Genomic DNA, 15,107 nt, shown 5'->3' on the forward strand with positions numbered 1-15,107 from the left:
AGATCTTAGAGCGACATTTCACTGCCAGCCTTCTTAACTTTCCCCATGGTTGTTGTAGCTCCTGGAGTGGGAATTAAATCAGGGCAGGATCTTTGGTGGGAGCTGCCCTGGCTCAAGAGAGTCACTGAAAGAGAAACAGAGCAGGCAAAGAGAGGCTGGAGAGAAAGGAGGACACAAACACAATAAGCTGAGAAGATGGCATTCTGAAAAACAGACCAGAACTGCCTGAAAAGGAATGGGACAGAAATCAATAGTTCTGAAAGTTTTATTTGCTATCAAAATAGATCACACACACCCAGACCTACCCAATCTCAATCCCACACCCTCAAATTTGGATCCCACTTCTCCCAATCTCCTTCCAATCCCATTTCACCCTGGAGATTGTGGAATCAAGTAGATTTGGCATGGGACTGAGTTTTTCTTAGGTGGGAATAAGGCATTTTGACATGGATTGAGCAATTTGGGGGTAAAATTGAGATGTTTTCAATGGGATTGAATCATTTTGAGGTGACATACCAATCTCTCTTGAATTCTGGAGTGCAACGATATGGAGAACACTTGCTGAAATCCCCCAAGAATCCACAAATCTTCCAGAATATGTTCCAAACCCATAAATTCCTGGTCAAGTAACTGTTAACTGATGGAACTTTACACATCTTTGATAAATTTCTTTCTTTTTAGTCCTATTTCAAGTGTTTTTAAGTGATAAAGAAATATCAAGAGGAAATTGGAGCCAAACCAAAAGGATAACCAGCCAGGTCTCCTCCCAGCACAGATCACTGAATGTGGGTCACCAGAGCTCTGCCCAACATAGATCCTCCCATGGGGGATGAAGCTGGAGTGGTGCATGAAGGTCTTCCTGCAATTGGAGAATTTCCAGGGCTTCCCTTACTGGTGCCTCTGTTGGTGTTTGGTCAAGTGAGAGCTCTGGGTGAAGCTCTTCCCACACTGGGGACACTCATAGGGCCTCTCCCCAGTGTGGATGCACCGGTGGGTGACCAGGGTGGAGTTGTGCTTGAAGCCCTTCCCACAGTCAGGGCAGTGGAAAGGCCTCTCATCTGTGTGAATCCGCTGGTGCTGGAGGAGATGGGAGCACATCTGAAACCTGTTCCCACACTGGGTGCACTTTTAGGGCCTCTCCCCAGTGTGGATGCGTTGCTGGATGATCAGCTGGCACCTCCAACTTAAGTTCATCTCACATTCCCCACACTTGTATGGTCTTTCCCCAGTGTGGATCCTCTGGTGGTGGATCAAATGCGACTTCTGCCTGAAACTCTTCCCACATTCCCCACACTCATAGGGCCATTCCCTGGTGTGGATCATCTCATGGCTGATCAGGATCCTGCTCTGCTGAAGCTCTTCCCACACTCCAAAAACTTGTAGGGCTTCTCCCTATCATGAAGCTGCTCATGGATCACCAGCTCCGAGATCTGACTGAAGCTCTGTCCACCTTCCTGGCTCAGGATGGGTCTTTCCTCCTCAGAGCACCCTGGGCTGGTTTTGCAGGATCTCCCAAGCTTTTCCTCCCCATTGGATTCCGGTGCCCTGGAGCTGCTCAAAACGGCCTCTCCCACGAGGTTCTGCCATGGGGATTTGTCCTCCCTGGTCTCCATCCTCAGCTCCTTATCTGGGGGAGGAAGGACAAGGAGAGGACGGGATTTGCCTCTGTGCCAGAGGGAAGGGGAAGGAAATCCCCCCAGTGCATCTCCGGCAGGACAGCGTTGGCAGCAGGGTTGTCCTTCAGCCAGGGGCCGTGCAGGGCTGGGAGATGGAGCAGGAGAGAGGAGGAAAGGGGTACTGACTTCCTCCTCACCTGACTGGGTTTTCCAGGGCATTGTCTCAGTTTGAAAGACAGATGTCTGCTGAGGAAGGCAGGAGACTCCCTTGAAATGGAAAATGTAAACCCCCTCCCTCTGAATTATTATAATTTTGAAATTAAGGTGCTTTTACACAAAGATATGGCAATTGGAATAACAGTTCTTAACTAGGAAAATTAAAAATACAAATGTAATAGTACAAAAAAAAACCGCTGACAGCGCCAGAATATGACCTGACACTCTGTTGGTCAGGGTGTTGGCAGCAGTCCCATTGAGTGATGGCTGCATTGCTCCTGCAGTGACAGGTCTGGTTCAGTTGGAGCAGTGATCTTGTAGAAGGGTCTAGTTTTCCTCTGAAGGTCCAGTGGCAGTGTAGATGGGCCTGGTCTTCCTGGTCTTGGAATCCAGTGGATAAGAAAGCTGCTTCTCTGGGAATCCAGTAAGAAAAGGCTCCCTGTGGTGTTTGAAATCTCAGATTATATCCAGTTAGGAATGCTTGGCTCCTCCCAGAGGGAGGAGCCTCTCACAATGGGATGATATAATTTTATCAGTCATGCAGTGACACTCAATGGCCCACTCACAGAAGATATCTCCCCAGATGGAAGATTGGTTGTGGAAGAGATGAAGAAAACTTCCCAATTAACAGAAGTAACTGCTCCACAGATAGGAATAGAACACACACACTCATTTCCACTCTAAGACAGTTGCTCAAGTGTTGATGTCATGGACAGAATTTTGAATTCATCGATCCCAGGGCAACTTTTACAGCACCTGGCCTGCTGGAACCTGATGGGCTCCATCTCTCTGTTAAGGGCAGAAGGTTTTTAGCTCGTGAACTGGCAGAACTTGTTGAGAGAGCTTTAAACTAGGTTTGAAGGGGGAAGGGGATGCGGCTGGGCTGTCTGGAAGCAGGCCCAAGGGTGGTAAGCCTGAGTTAGGGGTGAAATCAGCAGCCCAGCTGAGGTGCACCTATACCAGTGCATGCAGCATGGGTAACAAACAAGAAGAGCTGGAGACCATGGTCCAACAGCAGAGCTGTGATGTAATTGCCATCAGGGAAATGTGGTGGGATGACTCACATGGCTGGAGTGCTGCACTGGATGGCTACAAGCTCTTCAGGAGAGACAAGAAAGGGAGAAAAGGTGGAGGGATGGCCCTTTATATTGGAGAGAGGCTTTGAACACCATAGGCATTGAAACTAAGGATGATGAAGTTGAATTCCTATGGGTCAAAATTAAGGGGAAGGCCAACAAGGCTGACATCCTACTGGGAGTCTGTTATTGACCACCCAACCAGGAAAAAGAGGTGGACAACTCATTCTATAAGCAGCTACAGAATGTTTCAGGTTCATCAGCTCTTGTTCTTGTAGGTTATTTCAACCTGCTGGACATTTGCTGGGAGCTCAATACAGCTGAAAAAAAGGCAGTCCAGGAAATTTTTAGAGTTTTTGGAGGATAACTTTTAGTCATAGTTGGTGAGTGAGCCCAGCAGGGGAGGGACAGTGTTAGATCTGTTGTTTGTAAATAGAGATAGTCGGGTGGGAGATGTGGTGGTTGGAGGCTGCCTGGGGAACAGTGATCATGAAATTATAGAGTTCTCAATATTTGGTGAAGTCAAGAGGAACATTAAGAAGATTTTTACATTGGACTTCTATAGGGCAGACTTTGGCCTGTTTAGGAGACCTATTCAGAGAGTTTCTTGGGAAGTAGTCCTTAAAAACAAAGGAGCTCAGGAAAAGTGGACATGCTACAAAACAAAGATCTTGAGGGCACAGGAACCAACTGTCCCTGTGTGACAAAAGGTGAATCAACAAGGCAAACATCCAGCCTGGATGGGCAAGGAGGTTTTGGACGAACTCGGGAATAAAAAAAGGATGTAACATCTTTGGAAGGAGGGTCAGATCTCTCAGGAAGTATTTAAGAGGGCTGCTACAGTATGTAGGAAAAAATTAGGGTGGCTAAAGCTCAGTTTAAACTTAGAATGGTGACTTTTATAAAGGATAATAAAAAATGTTTTTATAAATATACTACAGGTAAAAGGAAGAGTAAGGCCAGCCTTTGTTCTCTGTTGGATGAGGGAGGGAACTTAGTAACTGCAGATGAGGAGAAGGCAGCGGTGCTTAACACCTTTTATGTCTCAGTTTTTAGTGGGAGGATGGCTCAGGACAGCTGTGCTCCTGGGCTGGTAGATGGGGTCAGGGAGCAGAATGGGCCCCCTGTTATCCAGGAGGAGGCAGTCAGAGAACTGCTGAGCTGCTTGGATGTTCATAAATCTATGGGACCAGATGGGATCCACCCACGAATGATGAGGGAGCTGGCAGATGAACTTGCTAAGCTGCTCTCCATCATTTACCAGAAGTCCTGGCTCACTGGGGAGGTTCCAGATGCCTGGAAGCTGCCCAATGTGACACCCATTCACAAAATGGGTGGGAAGGAGGATCCTGGTAATTATAGGCCAGTCAGTCTAACCTCAGTACCCAATGAGGAAATTGAACAGTTTATACTGAACTGAGGGCTATCACACAACACTTACAGGATGGCTGAGGGTATCAGATCCAGCCAGCAGGGGTTTAGGAGGGGAAGGTTGTGTTTGACCAACCTGGTCTCCTTTTATGACCAGGTGACCCTCCTGGTGGGTGCAGGAAAGGCTGTGGATGTGTCTGTTTGGACTCCAGCAAGGCCTTTGGCACTCTGTCCCACAGCACATTCCTGGAAAAGCTGCAGCCCAGGGCTGGGACAGGAGCACTCTGTGCTGGGTTCAGAACTGGCTGGATGGGCCTAGATAGTGGTGGTGAGCAGTGCTGCATCCCGCTGGCAGCCAGGCACCAGGGGTGTCCCCAGGGCTCTGGTCTGGGGCCAGCTCTGTTCAATATTTTCATTGATACCATGGATGAGGGGATTGAGCCTTTTATTAGTAAATCTGCAGATGATACCAAGCTGAGAGCATGTGTCCATCTGCTGGAAGATAGGAGGGCTCTTCAGGGAGACCTGGAACGGTTGGATGGATGGGCAGAGTCCAATAAGATGAAGTTTAATCAGTCCAAGTGTCCAGTCCTGCATTTTGGCTACAATAACCCCCTGCAGTGCTATAGGCTGGGGCCTGTGTGGCTGGACAGTGCCCAGGCAGAAAGGGATCTAGGGGTACTGGTCGACAGCAGCTGAACATAAGCCAGCAGTGTGCCCTTGTGGCCAAGAAGGCCAATGGCTCCTGGCCCGGATCAGGAATGGTGTGGCCAGCAGGAACAGGGAGGTCATTCTTCCCTTGCACTTGGAACTGGTGTACCTGGCATTCTTTCCCTGTACTGTATCTTGAGTGGTGTGTCCAGTTCTGGGCCCTCCAATTTGGGAGGGACACTGAGGGGCTAGAGCATGTCCAGAGAAGGGCAAAAAAGCTGGTGAGGGGTCTGGAGCACAAGTCCTGTGAGGAGTGGCTGGGGGAGCTGGGTTTTATTAGTCTGGAGAAAAGGAGATTCAGAGGTGACCTTATCTCTTTCTACAACTTTCTGAAAGGTGGCTGTAGCCAGGTGGCGGTCGGTCTCTTTCTCCAGGTAACAACTGACAGAACCAGAGGACAGAGTTTTAAGTTGTGCCAACGGAAATTTATGTTGGATATTAGGAAAAAGTTTTCAACACAAAGGGTGATAAAGTATTAGATTGGTTTGCCTAGGGAGATGGTAGAGTCACCATCCCTGGATGTGTTTAAAAAAAGATTGGAAGTGGCACTGGGTGCCATGGTCTAGTTGAGTTGGTGTTGGGGCTGGGTTGGACTCGATGATCTTGAAGGTCTCTTCCAACCCAGTAATTCTGTGATTCTGTGACTCAATGATCACAATGGGTCACTCCCAGCTCAGCCCCTCCTGCAATTCTAACCCTTTGGCTCAGCCTTTGTTTGCCTTTGTGTGCCTCAGCCTTTCTCACCCTTTGGCTCAGCCTTTGTGTCTCCTCGAGGTGCTGGCAGAGCTGTTGGGGACAGGGCAGGAGCGGGGCAGCCCCAGCATTCCCCTGTGTGTGATACCCCATTGGTGACAGCCCCAGTGTTCCCCTGTGTGTGACACCCCATTGGTGACAGCCCCAGTGTCCCCTGTGTGTGACACCCCAGTGGTGACAGCCCCAGGATTCCCTGTGTGTGACACCCCAGCAGTGACAGCCCCAGTGTCCCCTCTGTGTGACACCCCATTGGTGACAGCCCCAGTGTCCCCTCTGTGTGACACCCCAGCGGTGACAGCCCCAGCATTGCCCTGTGTGTGACACCCCAGCGGTGACAGCCTCAGCGTTGTCCTGTCTGTGTGTGACACCCCAGTGGTGACAGCCCCAGCATTGTTCTGTGTGTGACACCCCAGCAGTGACAGCCCCAGTGTCCCCTGTGTGTGACACCCCAGCAGTGACAGCCCCAGCGTTCCCCTGTGTGTGTGTGACACCCCAGCGGTGACAGCCCAAGTCTTATTCCGTGCCCACTTTGAATCTCCCTGTTAAGCTGTGTGAGGGAGATGAGAAGCCTCTTAGCCCTTTGCTCTCTCTTGGCCCCTTTTCCCCTTAGGCTCTCCTTCTCTTCCTCCCCCTTCCCCCCTTTTCCCTCAGAAACCATACTGCTCCCGGGTGTGGGACCCCCAATAAACCCTCATCTCATTAGCACCCTCAGGAGCTGTGTGGAGTCTCCTTGCCTGCCTGCTGCTACTTGTGAACATACAGCTCAGGGAGAACTGCATCAGTTTTCCATAGTTTTATCACTGCATCAGTTTTCCATAGTTTTATCACCAGCTTCTAAGGCCAGAAGAAACCCCCATTGTTGTTTTCTGAGAGATCCTGAATGAACAGTGGGTAGACTTCACACAGCAACTGCTGGACCTCTCAGCATAAGCATTTCACTGCAACAGAGATAACACTGTTATGTAGCAAGTCTGGTTTTGTCTCAAATGTTTTTTAATGGGAGAAATTTTATTCCCATGGTAATATCTCAGTATTTTATAAATTTGATTGTGCTGATTAATGGATGCTAAATTTCAGTGAGATTGCAGAGCAGTGATGCAGGCTGAATTCTCTTAGTTCCTTAAGGAGCCAGTCTTCTGGGTGACAGGAAGAAAAGTGAGGGTGTGCTAGCTAAGATACAGCTCACCAGCTTGACTTTTTCATTTCCCAGACTTTGGGAAGTTTCAGCAGCTTAAGGTTTCTCAAAGAACGTGTGATTGCAGCTCAGGAGGGGCACTGTTCCCAGATGCTGAACTACAAAACACTTTAGGAGAAAGATTGATTCTGTGTCCTGACATTGGACTCTTTTCAGCATCTCCCATCCAAAATCAGGAGATCTGGGAGTACACAGAAAATGAAATGTGTTGGGTAAACCCACATTATTGTTCCTTAGCAGGAAAATGCTGTGATAACCTTTTTTGAAATGGGACTTTATGTAAATTACTTTTTCTTTCCCTCAAATTATTTTGATCTGTTCCACAGATGATGAGGAGATGGAAGGAGATGGAGTCATAGACCCAGGAATAGAGTATGTGCCCCCTCCCAGTGGCACAGCTGGTGCTGGCACCATGATAGCCAGCAGGAAAAAAGTGAAGACAGCTGAGCAGATCGAAAAAGAGGTGGAGAGTGAAGAAGAAAAAACAGAACGGATGGAAGGTGACATTGAAGATCCCAAAGAGTCAAACACACCCTTGCAGGTGAGAGGACAAGGGCAAGTCACAGCTGGAGAAGGATGCTAAGCCCAAAGTTCCCAAGCACACCTCAGTTAGCATCTATGAGGAGAAGCTGCTACTGAAGAGACTGGAAGCCTGTCCCAGTGCTCTGAGCATGACCCCAGAGGCCCGCAGGCTGAGGCGCAAGCTGCTGGTGAGGCAGGCCAAGAGGGAGAGAGGGCTCCCACTCTTTGACCTGGACCAGGCTGTGAATGCTGCACTGCTCCTGGTTGATGGGATTTATGGAGCCAAAGAAGGTGCTGTCTCCAGGTCCCCAGTAGGGCAAGCAACATACAGAACTACTAGCCAGGACTTCAGGATCTTGGACAGATACCCAGTGGGTGTCCCCAAATCTAAGTTAGCTTTTGGCACTGGTTATTTTAAAGCTTTTGCTGCAGCCAGGAGTGTCACATTGAGGTTATCTAACCCCTAAAGTGAAAAGGATCATGTGAACAAGACTCGGTTTGGCTTGGGGCTGTGTCCTCACCAATGCTCTCCTAAATCCCTTTTTTCTTGGGACATGCTGGTTCAGCACTGCTGTCTGTCAGTATCAGCACCATAAATGTCACTTCGTTTGTACTCCAGCCCTGCCCAAATGCTGGAGGTCTGGAAGTACCCAGACAGGTGGGTGCTCTTTCACATGTGTAGGAGGGAGATTACCTGCAGCACTCTTAGATTTGGGCACCAAATTTAGGAGTGCTCAGCAGAGTCCAGAGGTGGCACCACCATTGTCCAGTCCACCCTGTCACACTGAGAGCCCCTTACTCTCCCTCCATGTGTACAATCTCTGCCTGACCTCCCTGCAATTGTTGTGCATTTTTTGTGCCTGCAGACGATGCTGCCCGCCACGAAGGGATACCACCAGCAGACGTGTTTATGGGAGGGAATAGCTCCTGCTTTGGAAGTCACAATGTGTTTAGATAAACAACCATCCTTGTGATGTCCTTAAAATTAGAGGGATGCTGCACACTTCAGCTGTTATTGGGTTAGCTCTGTGTTCTTCAGTGGTCAGTAGTTTGTGTACAAGGGATAATGCAAATGGGGGTTTAAGGAGGAAATAAGGTAAGAGTGGGGCAGGATCAGCTAGAATCATTGCAACTTTCTTGACTACACCTGGAGGTATATTCCATGCATTAAATCACTTACTGATCTCAATCACTCATTTTCACTTTTATCCTCTGGTTCAAGTACGGCTGAGTTCATGATGAAGTGTTTGCAACCTCATTGTTTAAACTGGCTTGTATTGGGCCTTGTTCCACAGGGATACTTGGGAAAATTAATCTCAGCTAACTAAATGGGTGATACTAAAGGAGTTAAACTTCATTAAATCTCTGAATGAATACTGTTATTCAAGTGGCCTAATTTCACTGACTTTCTTGAATTAAATTGCAAGAAAAGCAGCTTAATTGTGAGTAAAGATGAGTAAGATACATGTTCTTTACAGAGCCCAACTCCACAGTTTTACCACTCCCTGAGCACTCTTGGCAGAGCTGCTGATGGGAAACATTGTTGTAGTCCAGATGAGCTTCCCTAACAAAAACTCACCGTTGGAAACTGTTTTATCCTCTTTCTTTCTTGGCTAAAGCAAGGTAGGGAGTGCTGGCAGAGCCTTGGGGAAAGTGATCCCTGCTTTGGAAAAGCACTTTGTGCTCCTGGGCTGTCTGAGGGTAACTCTGCTACCTGCACAGCTCTCTGCAGTGCTGACACAGGCCTCTTATCAATGTTCTTTAAACTCAGCCCTTGCATATCCCAGGCAGCTCTGTGTCAAGTGTTGAAGGAAATTGCCCTCAGCTCAGTGTGCTGATGTGAGATATTGTCCTGGTTTAGGACAAATTAGGGGAAATCTCCAAAAGGGAGCCCCCCAAACAAAACAAACCTCCAACCACCCCTCCCCCAACACCGGGTTCGGGAAGGAATTTCTCGGAGGAGCAAAGTGGAAAACAAAACCTATTTATTTACAAGTAACAAAAGAACACTCCCCAACACAAGAAAAGGAAAGAAACACACTGTGTGGTGAGGGCGCTGAGCTTCTCTTGCAAGCTCCAGGTGTCCTGGACGTCTCAGGTCAGGTCCGGAGCCGGTCCAGTATCTTCAGGGGAGGGTAAGAAAGAGGGAACAAAAGAAAAGAAAAAAACAGCGCAAAAAGCAGAAAGCAAGCAAGCAAAGCGGCTAGCCAAGCCAAGCAGCCAAAAGCCAAAAGCAAAAAGGCCTGGTCAAACACTCCCCCCCTCTCTTCCCCGCCCCGCCGCAGCAAGACGGCCGGGGGGGGGGAAGAGAGAAAAGGCACAGTTGCCAGACACAACACACGATATTGGGATAAAGGCTGTCAACCCACGACAGATGTCAACACCCGGTGGGAACAGGAGCCAAGGTTTGCAGGGATCCAGCAGGTGGACTCTCAGACTTCCCTCTCCAGCAGAGCTGGGATGCTGGAGTTGGCAAGTCAGCCACAGAAAATCCTCACACCTTTCTGTAGGATGTATCACATCAATTAACCTCATCCTGCTTGCATGAAATTCCCTGTTGAGAGAAGCCAAGCAGATTTCAGAGATTAGGCACGCTAGCAATGAGAGATCAGCACTATATGTTTGGCTCACATGAGGTTTGTTTTGCCATTGCTGAATTTCTGGCAGTGGTAGAAGGGGTTTAGTCCTGTGAACAGTGGTGGTTGTGACCTTCTGTTCCTCAGTCTCCAGGCTGTAGGTGCTGCTCTGCAGCCTGCTTGGGCTTGGAGCCTCCTCTCTGTAGCTTGAGACACTTTGATGCTCTGCTTGGATTAAGATAGGTCACTGACTTTGGGATCAGTGTGCTGAGTTTGGGACAGAATTCTTGGGAACAGCATAACTTAACAGGAAAATGGTTTGATGCAAATAGTGGTGGCTGGTTTTGCTGGCAAAATTTATCCTCTCATGCATCTGTCCCAGAGGAATAAACTACATTTCTTAATGATCTCATTCAAATTTTCTTTTCCCCGAAACAGCTTCCAATTATTTCTTTTTTTCCTTCCCTCCTTAAATTCCTGAGAGTTTTCCCCTTGAATGTACTATCTTGGAGATTTCCTAGAGGGTATTACTGTTCCCACTTTAGTGTTACCATACACTCAATATACATGGACTGCTATTAAATCACTCAATGAAAGCAGAAAATAAATTATTTTAGCATCTTAATCAGAGTGTTGCTGGTTAGAATAATTTAGGATCTTCAAGGTAACTTCAGCCATGCTATTATCTGCTGTCTGAACTGAATTTCCTGCCTTCTCAGGAGGAGAGTGCTGTGCCCTGAAGGATGGGAGAGGAGCTGGTTGGGATAGGCAGGAATTCCAGCATGACAGCACAGAGGTACTCAGGCAGTCCCAGAGAGCTCAGCTCTGTTTGCTGACAGAGAGGAGTGCAGAGTCTGATCCTCTGGCATGTTTTGTCTTTTCTTCAGGCCATTGTATTTGAGATCCGGGCTGTACACCAAGATTATTTTTAATTAACAATTATTTTAGTAATTTACAATGGGCAGATGACAAATTATAATCCCAAACCTTTCATTGTCAGAGAATCCATGTTTCCCAGAAACAAGGGCTCAGAGGAGCAGCAGCAGCCCTCCCTTTGCTGTTGCTATGTGTGGTAACTCCTGTGACTTTTCTCACATTTCCTCAGTACCTTGGATCCCTGAGCTGATGAGTGTGCTCACCTCCACATTCCCCCAGAGGCTGTCTCGTTCCCTTGCAGTGATATCTCCTTTTTGTTCTTCTCCCCCTCCCTTGGCAGACCTGCATGGGCAAGGACGTCACCCTTCACATCTCTGCAAGCAACCCTGCTATGCTACTCTACCAGAAGTTTGGATTTAAGACAGAGAAGTACATTTTGGATTTTCATGACAAGTATTACCCTTGGACAGCAAGGAGTGCAAGCACGCCTTCTTCCTCAGGCTGTGGCGCTGAACTCGGGGGAGCTCTGGGGAAAAGCCCAATCCATCCAAAAAACCTCCACCAGCTTTTGGTGGAGGATGTTGGCTGCCACAGGAGAGCTGCAATACGCTGGTGTGTTTATCCCTAGGACTTTGGATGTCAGCAATGTGTGGAAAAATGCAATCCAAAAGGATTGATTCCTGTGCTCCAAGGGGAGAGGCCTGGAAATGCCAACTAGGATACACTGAAACCACTGGAAAATTGAAATTCCTTATTGGGGAATTTTCCTGCCACTGTTACTTTGGAGAGCCTCATTAGCAAACAAAAATACCAAACAAAAAAGTGTTTCTCACTTCAGAGGGGCCCCATGGATTTCAAGTTTTGAAACCTGTCCAAAAAATGTTGCAGGTCTTTTGTCTCCATTTTTGTTTATTAGCAAAAATGAACACCTAAACTTAAGCCATTCAGTGTTTCTGTGGTTTGATTGCTTTGTTAGGAACTGTCTTGAGTCTGTGAATGGAAATAAGGTATTGGTGCTTCTAGCTGGATGTTAACCTTAGGAAAGTTCTGCCCATACCAGAACCGTAATCCTGGAACCGTTTCAGAAATACTGAAGAGTTTGTGGATTCCTGTTATCCCAAGTGCAAGGCTCAGAGGAGACACCTTTGTTTTGCCCCTTCCCTTGCCCTCCTTGCCCCGTGCTCAGTGTGGTTCTTGTAGCACGCAGTGTTTTTTGTTCAGGAACAGTGTCAGGTGGGTTTGTGTCTAGGCAAGGCAGGGCACCACAGCTGCCAGATCAGCTCTTTGGAATCCTTCCACTTCTCTGTGGTTGTTGGGCTGCAGATCAGGCCTTGGGCACACCTCTAGCCTCAGAGCAGCCTCACAGGCTCCAGCACCCACCTCCTCCTGCTGGCAGAAACCTAGAGCAGAAGTCAGCGGAGATGTTTGAAATGCTGATTTGTAGAAGCAGTCTGCTTGCAGCTTGGAGGGAGGAGGAGAGGGCAGAGGTGGCCCAGATCTAGTTCCTGGAAGCACTTAGGCTCACATAGCAAAGAATAAATAGAAATAGCCAAGAATTAAAAAATACAACCCCAAACACTTTCTCTGGTAGTGGCTCTTGCCTTTTGCCACGATGTAGCAGCTTCTCTCTCTGCCTGACGTTCAGTGCAGATGAACAGAAAGCTGCACAGACCAAAGCCCAGGCTGGGCATTTTAACTACAGCTCACATCCATTGGTATGGTCCTTTTACATCCAGCCCACAGAGAGGTACACACCAAATGTGACTTCTCTGTCCTCAATGTTCTGTGTACCTGCTCGCCACCTGACTATAGCAGTAATTGCCTAAGTGGAATCTTCATTTTGTAAGAGAAGAGAAAAGGGACACAAAGTCTTCATTTTAGTAACAGAAGAGAAAGGGACACAAAGTATGTTTCAATGTAGCCAGTGTCCATCATCACCAGTACAAAACCCAGTGGCAGTGGAAAGGAAAACCTGCCCAGCCAAGGTTTGTGCGCCCAAACATCCATGCACATTTCTGTCTGTTTCATGACTGTGAAAATTTTCAATGTTCTTAATGTTATGAGTTAGCTGGACTTTGAAAGAAAAGAAATATATGTCTTTATGAATGGATTTAAAGCCCTTTCCCTTGGAAAAGCTTGTCTGTAGTCATACTGCTTGTTAAGGTGTCTCCCCATCATCTTATTTCATTGGAGTCTAGCAAACTCCAGTATGGCCCTGAGAGGATGTGTGTGGGCAGCTGACCAAGGCAAGAAACCCATTTCCCTACGGGCACCCCCAGAGAAGGCACACACAGGCAGGCCTTAGCAAGCTCCTCCTTTCCAGACAGAATTAGGAAATACAAAGTAGTCTGAAAAAGATCGTGGTTCTGCATTGCGTTCTCAAAGACGACCATGAAGATCTTGAGGACCATCTTGCTCTGTGGCTTTGTGTCTCAGGGACTGCCAAGTGACAACGCTGTTATAACAGCCCTGTGACACCTGCTGAGTTGCAGCCAGCTTGTTTTATGCAGGTCCCTCGTTTAACCCCAGTTCCTCAAAGGCAGTGAGGTGATCCTCGGGGTGGGAGCCGTGGCTTTGTAAGGGGTGAGGTTCTAAGGTATGTAGTGAAACAAGCGGACGAACGGTGTTCCCAGCCCTCTGCTTCCCTCTGGTGCCTCGGGAGTCTGGTTCAGAGGCTGCGGTCAGTCCGGTCACCCGAGCTGCGCTTGAGGAGCCAACCCCGCGCTGCCCGAGCAGCCAAGCACCCCTTACCAAAGCACGGCTTTCCCGGAAATAAAGGCGGAGCCTTTCCTAAGGGGGCAGCAAAGCCCAGGTGTTTCCCTGAGCTCTGATTCGCTGCCACAAGGAAAAGGTTTCCGTTATCCTGGCTGCCGGGCGGAGCCGTTTGAGTGGGGCCATGGCGGGCCCGGAGCTGCTGCCCGAGGTGTGGCGGCTCTACTTCCACTCCGTCCGCGCCGCCACCTTCCACAACTGGCCCCTCACCGAGGGCTGCGCCTGCACGCCCGAGCGGGTGAGCGCGGGGCCGGGGAGGGGAGCGGAGCGGGGCCGGGCGGGCGGGCGCTGACCGCCTCCCGTGTGCCCGCAGATGGCTGCGGCGGGCTTCGTGCACACGCCCAGCGAGAATAGCCCCGACGTGGCGCAGTGCTTCTACTGCTTCGTGGAGCTCGAGGGCTGGGAGCCCGACGATGACCCGCTGTGAATACCGGGGAGATCCCTCGGCCTCTGCCCCCGCTCGGGGCAGCCGCTGGCGGCGACCGAGAGCGGCTGCGTGTGGCTCCGTGGGAGCTGCTGCCTCGTCTTTTATTTTCTCTTTCTTTTCGCCTCTTTTCAGGGAGGAGCACAAAAAATACTCTGCGGCCTGTGGTTTTCTTTCTCTTCAGAAAGAACCTTCTAACCTGACGGTGCTGGAGTTCCTGGAGCTGGAAAAAACGCGAACGAGAAATGCACTTGTACGTACACGGCATCTTGGCTTTGAATTGTTCAGCCGGGCTCGTTCCTTACCACAAGGCTTTGTGTAAAGTGCTTTGTTGTACCCAGGCTCGGGCTGGATCAGCCGGTGTGCTCTTTCCTATTCTCAGCCATGCTTTATGCAGGATGTATCCTGCTTTCTCCTCGAAGCTGAATGATGCTCCACTAAGTGGTAGACAATAGCATCATATTATTTTTACTCTTTGCAGAAAAAAGAGGTCTCTCAGAAGATGACCGAGTTTGAAGATAAAGCTAAGATCCAGCGCTGTAGGATAAAGAATCTGGCCTAGACTGCTGCAGCTTCATAGTTGCCAGTTTTTAAGAGCGCACTTTGCAGGCTTAAGGAAAGCAGGTTCTGAGATCAAAAGCTAAGGGGTGCTAGAATAATCAAACATCAGTTGAAAGAAGTAAGTTAATACTAATAGCAAACTAATAAAATGTGAGATGATAGCAACATAACCATGAAGTCTGGCTTAATCAGATAAAGATACCTGTTCATCCAGCTCCAACAGAGAAACAAAAAGATTATTTTCTCTGAAGAGGTAAGTTAACACCCTCTGAACAAAAGCATTTCTTGTTTAGGCCTGAATTTAAAATCTATCAGCATTACACTGCTCTACTGACAGCTTTAGACCAGCTGCCTCTCAACAGGTCCCATTTCATGAACTGACCTTGTTAACAGCAGCAAAATTCAATGTAATAGTGACTTCACAGTCATCTTCAGAGA

General features: G+C 48.5%; 2 protein-coding genes across 2 annotated transcripts; both read left to right on the forward strand.

Annotated features, from left to right (window-relative positions):
• The first annotated feature begins 7,492 nt into the window (after positions 1-7,492).
• LOC134432550 (cysteine-rich protein 2-binding protein-like) lies at positions 7,493-12,414 on the forward strand. The gene is made up of 4 exons (XM_063181395.1): positions 7,493-7,831; positions 8,327-8,398; positions 11,253-11,365; positions 12,309-12,414. Exons 1-4 carry the CDS (start codon positions 7,610-7,612, stop codon positions 12,412-12,414), a joined length of 513 nt encoding a protein of 170 aa, XP_063037465.1. The 5' UTR covers positions 7,493-7,609.
• A 1,390-nt stretch (positions 12,415-13,804) lies between these two features.
• On the forward strand, positions 13,805-14,878 carry LOC134431989 (baculoviral IAP repeat-containing protein 5-like). The gene is made up of 4 exons (XM_063180301.1): positions 13,805-13,922; positions 13,998-14,107; positions 14,244-14,361; positions 14,590-14,878. The coding sequence occupies exons 1-4, from the start codon at positions 13,809-13,811 to the stop codon at positions 14,668-14,670; spliced, it is 423 nt and encodes a 140-aa protein (XP_063036371.1). The 5' UTR covers positions 13,805-13,808; the 3' UTR covers positions 14,671-14,878.
• Positions 14,879-15,107: the final 229 nt, after the last annotated feature.

This window comes from Melospiza melodia, chromosome Z, assembly GCF_035770615.1.
Source record: "Melospiza melodia melodia isolate bMelMel2 chromosome Z, bMelMel2.pri, whole genome shotgun sequence".
Lineage (NCBI taxonomy): Eukaryota > Metazoa > Chordata > Aves > Passeriformes > Passerellidae > Melospiza > Melospiza melodia.